Source organism: Acanthisitta chloris, unplaced genomic scaffold, assembly GCF_000695815.1.
Source record: "Acanthisitta chloris isolate BGI_N310 unplaced genomic scaffold, ASM69581v1 scaffold7603, whole genome shotgun sequence".
Classification (NCBI taxonomy): domain Eukaryota; kingdom Metazoa; phylum Chordata; class Aves; order Passeriformes; family Acanthisittidae; genus Acanthisitta; species Acanthisitta chloris.
In genome coordinates, this window is record NW_008666526.1 from 1 (window position 1) to 11,509 (window position 11,509).

Here is an 11,509-nt window from a genome sequence, read left to right on the forward strand (position 1 = left end):
TGATCTTAGACGTCTCCTCCAACTTTGGTGGTTCTATGATCCAAAAGAGATTTCTGGCTGTTGTGCTGTCCTGATGTTCTCCATCTCTCCTGTTTCAGGGAAGATCCTGTTCCGCCGGAGTCACATCCGAGATGTAGCAGTCAAACGCCTGATCCCTATTGATGAGTACTGCAAGGTAAGGAGAAACTTTTGACATCCACCAAGGATTAGCCTGACTTGATTAGGCTCCATCCTGATTGCCATAATAGTGCTCCAGTGCTGGGAACACGGGGAGTGTGGCTTATCCCGCACTGTCAAACCCTTTCTGGCTGAAAACTCATTATTCTTTGACTCTGTGAACTCCTTGGCTCGATCCGGGCACCATCAGCCCCTTCTGAGTCACTGAAATGTGGCAGGGACACAGAGGCACGCACAACTGTAAATTCAATTAGGAGGAAGAAAAAGTCCCTAAGTGCTAAGCTGCTGCGTCTGCCTCTTTCAGAATTATGACGTTAATGGCATCAGATATAATGAATCCATTTGACTTAACAACCGGAAGGTAATGGCTGATGTTCTCTGAGCCGCTCTAGGGAGCTGTGCTCTCCTACTCTCCTCCTCCCTTAATGCATTGCCCACAACACAGAGCTTGCTCTGCTTGGCCTTCCAGTTGCTTCTGCTTAACGGTAAAGCAGCTGAGCTGAGGGTGGTTTGGGACCTCCTGGTGGCTGCAGAGATGTAGAATGAACAAGGAGTGTTAGCAGGAGTAGAGATGTCCCTGCTGGGCACCTCATGCTGCAGGTTGCAGCTGCAGCATCTCACTCTCTTGCTGCTGTGTCTTGTTGGAGGTGGGTGTTGCACCTGCTTGAGGGGGTAGTAGTGCAGAGCAGACACAAAATGCCTCTTCCAGCTTAGCCTTGTGAGGGAGAGTTGAGGTTTCATAGAACCATCAAGGTTGTAGGAGACCTCTATGATCAAGTCCAACCATTAACCTGTCACTGCTGTGACCCCCAAACCCTAAACCATATCCTCCAGTGCCAGATCCAGATGCCTCTTAAAAACCTCTGGAGTGGTGACTCCACCTCCTCCCTAGGCAATATCCCAGTGCCTGAACACCCTAATGGTGAGACAATTTTTCCTAAATTCTAATCTGAATCTGAGGTTTCATCTTCACAAGAAGGAATTTCTTCCTGGAAAGGGTTGTTAAACATTGGAATGTGCTGCCCAGGGAGGTGGTTGAGTCACCATCCCTGGGGGTGTTCAGGAGTGATTGGATGTGGCACTCAGTGCTCTGGTCTAGTTGCCAAGGTGGTGATGGGTCACAGGTTGGACTTGATTTGATGGTCTTGGAGGTCTTTTCCAACTCAAATGACTCTGAATGTGTTGTGAACAAGTTCCTTTGTAAGAAGGTTTTTGCTTTATTGGCATCTCATGTGAAGGAAGTAGAGAGCCTTGAAAGGTGAGATTTGGAGTTGATTCAGGCAGAAGGAGCATAGCTAAATGAGACTTCATCCAACCATAGGGATGCCAGGGAAGGGGAGAGAGAGCCTGAAATGTCTTCCCATTTCTCCGGTTTATTCTCTTTGTGTTCTACCTCTGTTGGTTTTCCCCAGGGGTGGGAACTGCCTTCCTCCTGTCTAAGGGATTTGGAGAAGGTGTTAGTGGAGGGTTGATGAAGGAGTTGTGATACTGTGATGCTCTGCCCCAAAGAGACTTCGTGGACCACAAAAACATTACTGCTAGAAAATAATCCTCTCTCACTCCCTGGAAAATGGATTTCAATGTACCAAAGCTTCTGTGCCTTTGGGAAACGGTTTTGCTCCTCAGGCTTGCAGGCAGCAGGATGGGTAAGGTGACTTGCTGTGGCTCCACCAGCATGGGCTGAAGCTGTGTTCTGATGGTCTTCTCCACTCCTTTGGGTGGCAGAGCCAGAGGTGAGAGACACATCATGCTGTTCGTGCCACTGTTTCTGATTTGGTGGCCACAGGACCTGTAGACCATGGCCAGCTGGAGTGCAGGGTGACCTGCTTGACTCAGCCACTTCTGTACCAGCAAAGACAGCTCTAGGTGGGCTTCCTTCAAAATGTCCTGAGTAACAAGCTGTGGGTCTTGTCTTTCATTCTTCCAGCTCAGGGTGTATTCTGTGACCATCCCATGCTGTCAGAGAACATGGAATCTTCTCCAGGCCACAAAATTGGAGTGTTTTGGCATGGGGAACATTGCCTAGATCATGGGATGCTGGAACTGGGGACTGGTACCACATGGGAATGGCATCCATGCAAAACTTGCTCTTGGAATAGCCTTTCCCTGGCCCCAGAAGCCATGGAGGGAGTAGTTTAGTCTCTGCTGTCTCTCACATGATCTTGTTCCCAGCTGGCCCATGATTAGTGGTCTGCCTGTCTGCTGTGCTGGCAGTGAAGGACTGTCTGCTGCATGGCTGGAAGGGCTTCTGGGGCCCAGCAGTTAGGTCAGTATGGAACCACATCTGATCTGTGTGGTAACCCCAGGGCTTTGCAGATGTGGCTTTGTCTCCAGTACAGCAATGAGTGGAGGTTTGGGTTGCTGTCACGAGACTGCTGTGACAGCAAAGGGAGAGGAGGAATTTCACAGCACGTTGGGGAAACCAGGACAGGCTGCAGCACTGCTCCCTGCTTTCAGCCAGTCCCTTCTTCAATTGCATTGGGCTTTGCCTCCTGTTGCTTCTCTCCATGCCTCTTCCCAAGCTGCTGTTGCCCAGCAGAGCATTTTTTGTACTGGGCAGGGCTGGTGGGTCTCACAGTCATAGTTTCACAGTTAAGGGGTTGGGATGGAGCTTAGAGATGATCCAGCCCCAACCCCCTGCCCTGGGCAGGACACCTCCCACCAGAGCAGGTTGCTCAAGGCTTTAGCTAAGCTGGCCTTGAACACTGCCAGGGTTGGGGCAGCCACAGCCTCCCTGGGCAACCTGTGCCAGTGTCTCACCACCCCCACAGGGAAAACTTCTTCCTGATATCTAATCTAAATTTCCCTCTTCAATTTCTCCCCATTTCTCATTGTCCTTACTCCTGCAGTTCCTTCCAAAGAGTCTGCCAAGTGCAAACTGCCCAGCCTGGCCCAAGGATGAAAACTCCATACCCACATCATGGCTGGGAAACTGAGTCATGCCATAGCCAAGATGCTGGATGGATGTCCCTGTGGCTCCTACCGTGCGAGGGAACATCTGTCCAAGAGGCTGGAGCTGGGCTAAGCAGGGCCTGGGAAGTCTCCTTTAGTCTTGAGGTGTTGCTGGGGTGATGTGGTGGAGGTATCTGGGGCTCTCTGGGTCTTCTCCCACTCTGGTGTGTGTTTGCTGTAGCTCTCCCCAGCCTGGCTCTGTGCTCCTGTGTGCCGGGAACCACCTGGGTGCCATGACCAGGGGCATGTCCTCACTCAGCTCCTTGCAGTCTCAATGCTTTCCATCACCAGTGTCTCTGTTTCTCCCCAGGCTCTGATCCAGTTGCCTCCCTACATCTCCCAGTGTGAGGAGGTTCTCCAGTTCTTTGAGACGAGACCTGATGACTTGACACCCCCCAAAGAGTAAGTTGTTGGGTGACTAGACAGCTGGAGTGGCACTGAAACACAAACTGCCTTGGACTTGCTGTTATCTATGAGGCTGATGTTCATCCCCCACAAGTCACAGGTCTAGGATTTGGAGGCTCAGTTGGAGAGGGAGCAAGGGCTGTGCAGCTCAAGGTGGACACCTCTGCCGAGTCGGCCAACTCTTTTTGTAGCCTTCTCCAGTGGGGAAGTGGAAACACTTCCCTGTGACCCCAAGTAGTGTTGGTTTCCTCCTGAGCCACTTTCTACTTGCAAATAGCAATCTCAGAAACATGGTCAGTCTGAAAGCCTCATTTCCCATGGTTCCTAACAACCAGTCCCCTCGTGCAAAGGTTCTTTCCCATAGCCGTATCCATGAGCCTCATCTATAACAACACTCCAGAGCCTTTCCATGCAAACCCAGGAATGTTTGCAGGGAATTTTACGTGCCTTACACAACTCTGTGTGGTTATAAGTCTTGTGACTATGAGCTGCTTTGGCCAGGAGCCATCCATCCCTTCCTAATCACAAGCAGCATAAATCTGAGCAGCTGCCTCCAGCCCCTGCTCTGCTGCTCTCCCTATTGTGACACAGTGCACAGCTCCACCAGAGCTTGAGCAATGGAGGAGCCTTGATTAATTGGGAGAGGAAAGGCAGGAAATTGATTTGACATCATTCTGCATTGTAAGGGTGTGGAGGTGGATAAAGGGGGTTTGTTTTTCTCCTCTGAGCAGCAGCTGAGCTTGTCAGATCTCCACCTAGGCATCATCCTTGTGTGGACTACATCTTCTCCCTGGGTTTTTGGTGCTATCATTCCCTCTTAATTCTCCCTGCCCCCATCTCTGCTTTCCTCCTTTGGCTCCTGTTTCTATGCACTTGGGCTGTCATCATTCCTCCTGCAGCTCGTGGGCACTGATGAGATTGGTCTGAGGGCCCTGGAACCCATTAACTAATTGCTTACTGTCAGCTGATGCTCTCATCCCTCCTGCCCAGCTATTGCTCACCACTTAACCTGCTGCCCCATTGCTCATCCCTCAGGGAAGGCATCAGCTCAGGGACAAGTGAGAGACAGGAGGAGAAGATGAGATTGCAAGGACATTGGAGGGAGGATTAGCAGCCCCTGGGGCTGTTTTGTGATGTGAAGAATTGAGTTTTTGAGCCTTGGCTGAGGGTGGTGAGCTGCTTTGTGACAGGAGTCAGCTCTTGACCCTGCCTGCAGCTGAGGCACCTTCATCCATGGTGGATGGTAGGGTAGCTTCGGTCTTGAACCCACTTTGTCACCTCTGTTTGGTCTTGTAGACTGAGACAGAAGACAGGTAGGATGGGGACTGTGGCCAGAACATTCAGATGTGGAGGGAGACCTTTGAGTGCTGTGTGGCAGCCCCTGCTGAGCTCTGCACCCTGCTGTGTTTGAAGCTGTAGCTCCCAACCCTCTGCAGCAATCAGTGCCATGGTTTGGGTCTGAGACACAAGGGTAGTGGATGCACCAGCCCAAAGCTTAATCCCAAGCACATGCTTCCGTTGTGGGGTCCATCCTCAGGGACAGTGTCAATGGGGACACTCCTGCAGTGTCCTCTGGCAGCTCCTGGGTGCAGAATTGCTGTATGTGAGTGTTTGGCCACTGCACTGCTGGGTGGATGATGCACCACTGAATCTAGTGATGGTCCTGCTGCTCTCCAGGGAGGACATGCTGCCTCCCATGCCTGCTCCTCTCCAGGGAGGAGAGACAAGCTTCCAGCACACAGTAGGACTTAGCATGTGACTCTTGTCCCTTTGCCTCCAGCAGAAAATGACCATAGCTTCTCAAGGCCATCTCTGTTGTATTTCCCTTCCCATTCTGAATGCCAGAGGAGTATTTATTAGCTACAATTTCAACTGCTAATTAATAAAAGTCCTTGAGTCACTCCTCTGGAGAGATTGGTGGGAGCCCATTCCCCAGCCTTGGAATGCTGCCAGCTTCCCACTCCGGAGCTGTGATAGACGGCGAGGCTGGATCAGCCGTGATGGTGTGTCTGGGGCTTGGCTGGATGTCATCCTTCAGCCAGCAGATAAATGCTTTGCTCCTGGAATTTGAAAGGGAGCCAAGCCATGAACAGAGCAGGGGGTGAGGGAGAAAGGAAAAGACAGCTTTTTATGCTGGGTGGCTGAAAGGTGGGAATGAGGGAGGGAAAAAGGACTGGTCAGCATGCTCCATGCCAAGCCAAGCAGCCTCTCGCAGGACTCCATGGCTGGGAACCTTCCTGCTGCCTGTCCCTTCCCTTGGCTTCCCCACAGACAACTCTGGGCACAACATGCCCATAGGAGTGGCAGCTGGTGGCATGGAAGAGAACATGCCTTTGAGTGCTGTTGCACCCACCCTCTGCTTGTTTTGCCTTGACTGCAGGTGAAGATCTGCCTAATACATCCTCCCAGCCCTTTCCAGGAGCCACAGCTGGCTGCAGGCTTTGGAGCTCTAGTTTAACTGCAAAGGGTGAATTGAGTCCTTGGATCTTGGGAATGGAAAGAGGAGGGTGGACAGTCTGTGAATCTCTCTCCGGGCCCCTGTCGTGTTTGCTTTCCTGGTCTGAGCCAGGGCTCTCCTCCTACTTCCCCGCAGTGTCCCTGTGCTGCTGTTGGGAGCTGTTGGCTACCATCCCTATGAGCTGGGTCCCTCAGCCCTCCTCTCACCTGCTCTACAAGCTCCAGCCTGGCCAGGGAAAGGGTCCAGCCAGGGAAAGGATCAAATTCTGACTTTGTGCCTCCTTCCACCATCACTTCCAGTTGGGCAGAACATCACAGCCGAGAGCAGAGCTGAGACAGAAGTGTCCAGCAGTCAGTGGGTGGAAGAGGGAGGTAAAACCCTTCCTCCATTTCCTCCTTCCTCATCCCCAACTTTCCTGTGTAGTCCTGCCCAGAGAGACCACTTCAAACAGGAGAGCAGAAGGAAGCTGCAGTGTTTCCACTGGCAGTGACAACTAGTGGCTTTTGTGATGTGGATCCCAGTCCAGCAAGCTCTGGACTGGGATAACTTAACTGCTTCTACCTCATAGGGTCAGAGTGAGGCTGAATGCAGAGGAACTTGGGAAAAAGTAACTCCACTGAGCAGTGGGTGGGGAAGGAAGGAGAAGAGAAATGGTTATGGAAAAAGAAAACTGTGGAAAGTCAGCAATCTGGGGGGATGTGGGATTTTTCTCCTCAGGGTTGGATGGAAGCCCTAGAGTTTCAAAGAAGACAAGTCATCAAATTCCTGCTCCCCACATATCTCAGCAGGTCTGCCCAGCAGCAGAATGCTCAGCTGCTGAGGTGGGAAGTTGCTGTGTGCACCCCCTTTACCTCCCATCCATCCTTTTTCAGTTTAAAGCTGTTTTTAACCACAGCAGAGAGTTTCTGGGATCAGGCTGGGGGAGGCTGGATGGCTGGGCACAGAGCCACTGCTGAGTCAAGGCATTCAGCTACCTCTTATCATTTCAGCTGTGCCACATGCAGGAGCCCAGGTCAGCTCTGGAGTGAAGCAAGACCCTAAGTACTGAGCAATTATTAGTTACTAATAAGGTATTAATATTACTATGTGGTTATTTAATCATTGCCCACAGTGGAGTCACCATCTCTGGAGGTGTTTAAGAGATATCTGGATCTGGTGCTGGAGGATATGGTTTAGGGTTTGAGGGTTGCAGCAGTAACAGGTTAATTAATGGTTGGACTTGATGATCTTAGAGGTGTCCTCCAACCTTGATGGTTCTATGATAGGAGTTACCCCTGGCCATGCCAAACCTCTTCAATTGAAAGCATCTTCCATTGCTTTCTTTTTGATATTGAGCATGCATAAGACACTTAGAGTTGTTGTTCTGAACCTTTTGGCTTATAAACCCTTTTTTTCCCCCAGTGGGGACACAAGCACAGCCTTTAAAAGCTATTTTCTTCCTTCCTTTCTCTATGTGTGGCACCTTCTTAGCTCACCCCCCGACTCACCTTCCTGTCATTGCTGCCAAACAACCCTTGGCTGCAGGGAGAGGATTTTGAGGCATTTCAAAGGCAATTCAGTTCTGCTGCTGGGACTGTTTTCTTTGCTGGGGTGGAGTACCAAGAGCAGAGGGAGTCACCCTGCTCCTGCCTGCCAGGGAAAGCATCACTGGAGGGAGCAGGAGGTGGCAGAACACAGGTCCCAGCTGAAGCAGCCAAGGGCTGTTGGTGCCCTGAGGGCTGGAGGGTGCCTCACAATGAGCTGGGAGCTGAGCAGATGAGGAAAGCATGTGCTGCTAATAAGGCTGTGCCTGCAGCAGCCTCACTGGCTCTGTCAGTAAGCCCTGGAAACTCCAGTGCTGTGCAGTTAGGTGTGGGTGGCACTGGCATGAGCAGTAATGGATTGGTTCCTGCATCCAGGCTGACAAGGACTCCAGGTAGACACCAGTCCCAATCGATCAGGGAAGGGAGAACTGGGATGAAATGAGGTTCAGGCCTGATGTGATCTGACTGGGCCAATTTGTCTCTCCTAGGGGGAAGGGCATCAACATAGAATCATAGAATCAACTGGGTTGGAAGAGACCTCAATGATCATTGAGTCCAATCCTACCGTGGTTACTAGACCATGGCACTAAGTGCCACATCCAGTCTCATCTTGAAAACCTCCAGGGATTGTGAATCCACTACCTCCCTAGGCAGCCCATGGTGGTTAGAGGGATGGAGTAACTCCCATGAGTTGCTTTTCCTATGAGAAAAGGCCGAGAGAGTTGGGATTGTTCAGCCTGGAGAAGAGAAGCTTTGGGGACACCTAATTGTGGTCTTCCAGTGCCTGAATGGAGCCCACAAGAAAGAAGGAGAGAGACTATTTCCAGGGGCCTGGAGGGACAAGACAAGGAGGAATGGCTTCAACTGACAGAGAAGAGGGTTAGATTGGCTATTAGGAGGAAACTCTTCCCTGTGAGGGTGCTGAGACACTGGCACAGGTTGCCCAGGGAAGCTGTGGCTGCTCCATCCCTGGGAGGCCAGGTTGGATGGGGCTTGGAGCAACCTGGGCTAGTGGAAGGTGCCCCTGCTCATGGCAGGGAGGTTAGAACTACATGAACTACATGATCTTTAATGTCCCTTCCAATCCAAATCTCCTGCTTAGGGCCATGGTGCTGTAGCCATTGTGGGACAAAGATTTGTGTTTGATCCAAAGCACCAGAGGAGGATGCTGGGCAGAAATGTGTTTCCATCATTAAAACAGGGAGTAAATCTACTCCTTTCCCTTGTTTCCGTAAATTGGAAATACAAACTCGTAGCTAATGTCTTCCAGAAGCAAATAATTCCTCTTCCTGCTTTCCTGAAGCTTTTAGTGTGCTTACCTTTTCTCATAGCTGAGCTGTGCCAGGAGCAAAAGTTTTCCTTGTCAACCTTGTGTAGTGTTTGGGGATGAAATCCTGGTTCAGGTGCCAGGGGATTTCATAGATAAGAGGGAGATTCAGGTCCTCACTCCAGGATGGAGTGGCTGCCCCATCTAGGAAACAATTCCAGGAGCTTTTCTGGTCGACTAGAGCTCCGTGCGTTGATGGATGTTGGTTTGGATAAGGATCCTTGCTGGCTTGTGGCTTTTGGGTCATGTCCTGCTATCCAGACAAATTACAGCTTGTATTCCAAAGTGTTTGCTTTGCAGTTCTCCTGATGCCTGTGTGCACATCCACCAGGAGCTCAGCCTGGAGCTTAGCTCCAAAATAGTGGTCTCCTTCCCTTTCTGCTGAGAAGGGTCATTCATAGATGATAGATGTCACATGGGTTGAATCCACTCTGCAGAAATACCCTTTGTGCCAGTTGCATGGTCAGAGAACTTGGTTTTCCATGCTAACAGGGAAGGTTTTGGAGGCTTCAGCTCGGCCAACTCTCCAGCAGTTAAATACAGGGGCAGCACTGGCACTGGAGTGTAGGACAGGAGCTCCATTCAGTGCTTGCTGGAGGATTTGCTAAACATCATTTCTCCCAGACAAGGGCTCTGTTGTACCTCAGCTCTCAGCCAGAAATGTTGCTAACATCTCCAAACTTGCTGAATGCTTAGAGGCTGAACTACCTCCTGACAACTATTTTGGTGACATTATTGTATTACAAAAGGATTATTTTACAAGAGAGGGGTTGGGGTTTTTTTTATGCAGAAGATGATTTCTGGGAATGCTGACCTCAGATCCATCTCATCTTGACGTGGCTCCTGTGTGGTTTCTCAGCAGCTGGAGTTGTTTTCCTTGTGTTGGTGTTTCAATGTTCTTCACCTATTCCATGAGCTGTGAGGCAGCAGGGATGGAGTGCTGAGGTCCCTGAGCTACATGTTGGGGCACCTTCCTCCTGTAAGTCCCACTGCAAGGTTGGGTTCTTCTTCATGGCAACCTCAGGGCCACCTCCCTGCAGCTCAGGGTCTGCCTGGCCTAGCAGCCACCGAACCTGAGTGCCTTAGGGAAGAGTTTAAAGCCAAGCAAGCTGGTAAGAACTCTCCTTTAGAATTAGACTTTTAATTAACATTTCTTGCCTGAGTGATGACCCTGTAAGTCCATGAAGACCTTCAGTATCCTCAGCATCCTGCAGGAAGTAGTTTAAGAGGTCCTTGACAGCTTGGTGAAGAAAAGTCTTACCGTGTTTGTTCTCAACTTATCTCCCAAGCTGTTTGCTTTGCCCTTGCTGCCCTTGTGCTTCCCAGCTCACTCCTTCCTATCACTGGATCCAGAGGGATGCTGGCTGTTACCCTAGAGAAGATGCTTGAGAAACCTGACTCTCTTCTCCTAAAAAATATGAGGCATGGATTATCCATTGGTGCTAAGAATTGTCCATGTGTCAAATTTCCCTTTCAGCATTGCATTTTAGGTTCTTGAAGGACACTGAACTGAGCTCACTGTGTCTTGTTGGCTCAGAGCTTTAAGGGAGACCTCAGCCACATAGGAACTTTTGTCTTCAGTAGGAAAGTTCTGGGAAGCAACTGGAGAACTTGGGTTTTCCCACCAGGGAAGCTCTGTGGGGCTGGTTGGTGGCAACACAATCATAGCTGTGTATTGATGCCTTACGACTGTGCTGGGTCTGCCTGGCTCATCTGCACAGCCTGGCTGGGCTGGGGCTTGTAGCTAAATGAGTTTCACAGTGGAAAGCAAAGTGGCTTTTCCTTTTCTTCTGGAGCCACCAGTTTCCAGGCAGCTGTGCATGCAAGCTCTGCTGGATGCCTTTCTCTGGTCCACAGGGATAGGAGGAGGAGGAGGAGGTGCTGCCTGAAGTTTAGTGCTGTTTCCTGTCTTGTCTGAGCTCCTGTCCCCTCTGAGATGATGTGCTGGGGCTTCTGCTCTTCAGACCTGCAGCTCTTTGTATCCCTGCCAGGAACAAGCCAGCAGCAAAGTGAAATTGCAGCTCCCCCCTTGCCCCCTCGCTCAGAGGGAGCAGCTAGGGCCAGGAAACGGGGATGAGTTACACTGAGAGGTTTAGCAGATGGCAGGGGGAAAACAGCAGCTAGTTCAGTGCTCAGCATGAGGGGGCCATGGCCACCTGCTCATCTCCATGTGCTCATCTAGCCTTGCCTTGCCTCCCTTCCCCTCTGTACCACTGAGCTGGGACAAATGAATTTGGCTTTCTTAATCAATAAGCTCTGATTTAACTCTGCAACAGAATCTCTGGTTAGAAATGCCTTTGGAATGCTCTGTCCAGTGGATTCCTCCCTTGGGCTATGCACCAGGGACGTGGTGTTCATGTCTTTGCACAGTCTGTGGTCTCTGAGCTCAACAGTCTCCAGTTTCTAGGTATCAATGTCCCATGTGTTTCTGGTCCATCTTCACTGCATTTCATTTGATGTTACTGATACCTCCATGGGTAAGTACCAGAGTTTCGAGGTGCAGAGGGAAGGAGGGATGGGAGAACATGTTCCCAGGATGAGTAGGTGGGATTTGGAGGCAGCTGAGTCCACTCATCACCATTTGCTCTGGAGGAATAAAGTGACTACACTAATTACAGGCTGAAAATGCAGATCAGCTTGGAAGAGAACAAAGCATAGTCCAGGATT

General features: G+C 50.6%; 1 protein-coding gene across 1 annotated transcript in view; it reads left to right on the forward strand.

Annotated features, from left to right (window-relative positions):
• Positions 1-73: 73 nt before the first annotated feature.
• SH3PXD2B (SH3 and PX domains 2B) overlaps positions 74-11,509 on the forward strand; it is a 27,408-nt gene continuing 15,972 nt past the window's right edge. The window contains exons 1-2 of the mRNA XM_009072156.1: positions 74-175; positions 3,440-3,531. Of these exons, the coding sequence (XP_009070404.1) occupies positions 74-175; positions 3,440-3,531 (194 nt within the window). The remainder of the gene's footprint in view (positions 176-3,439; positions 3,532-11,509) is intronic.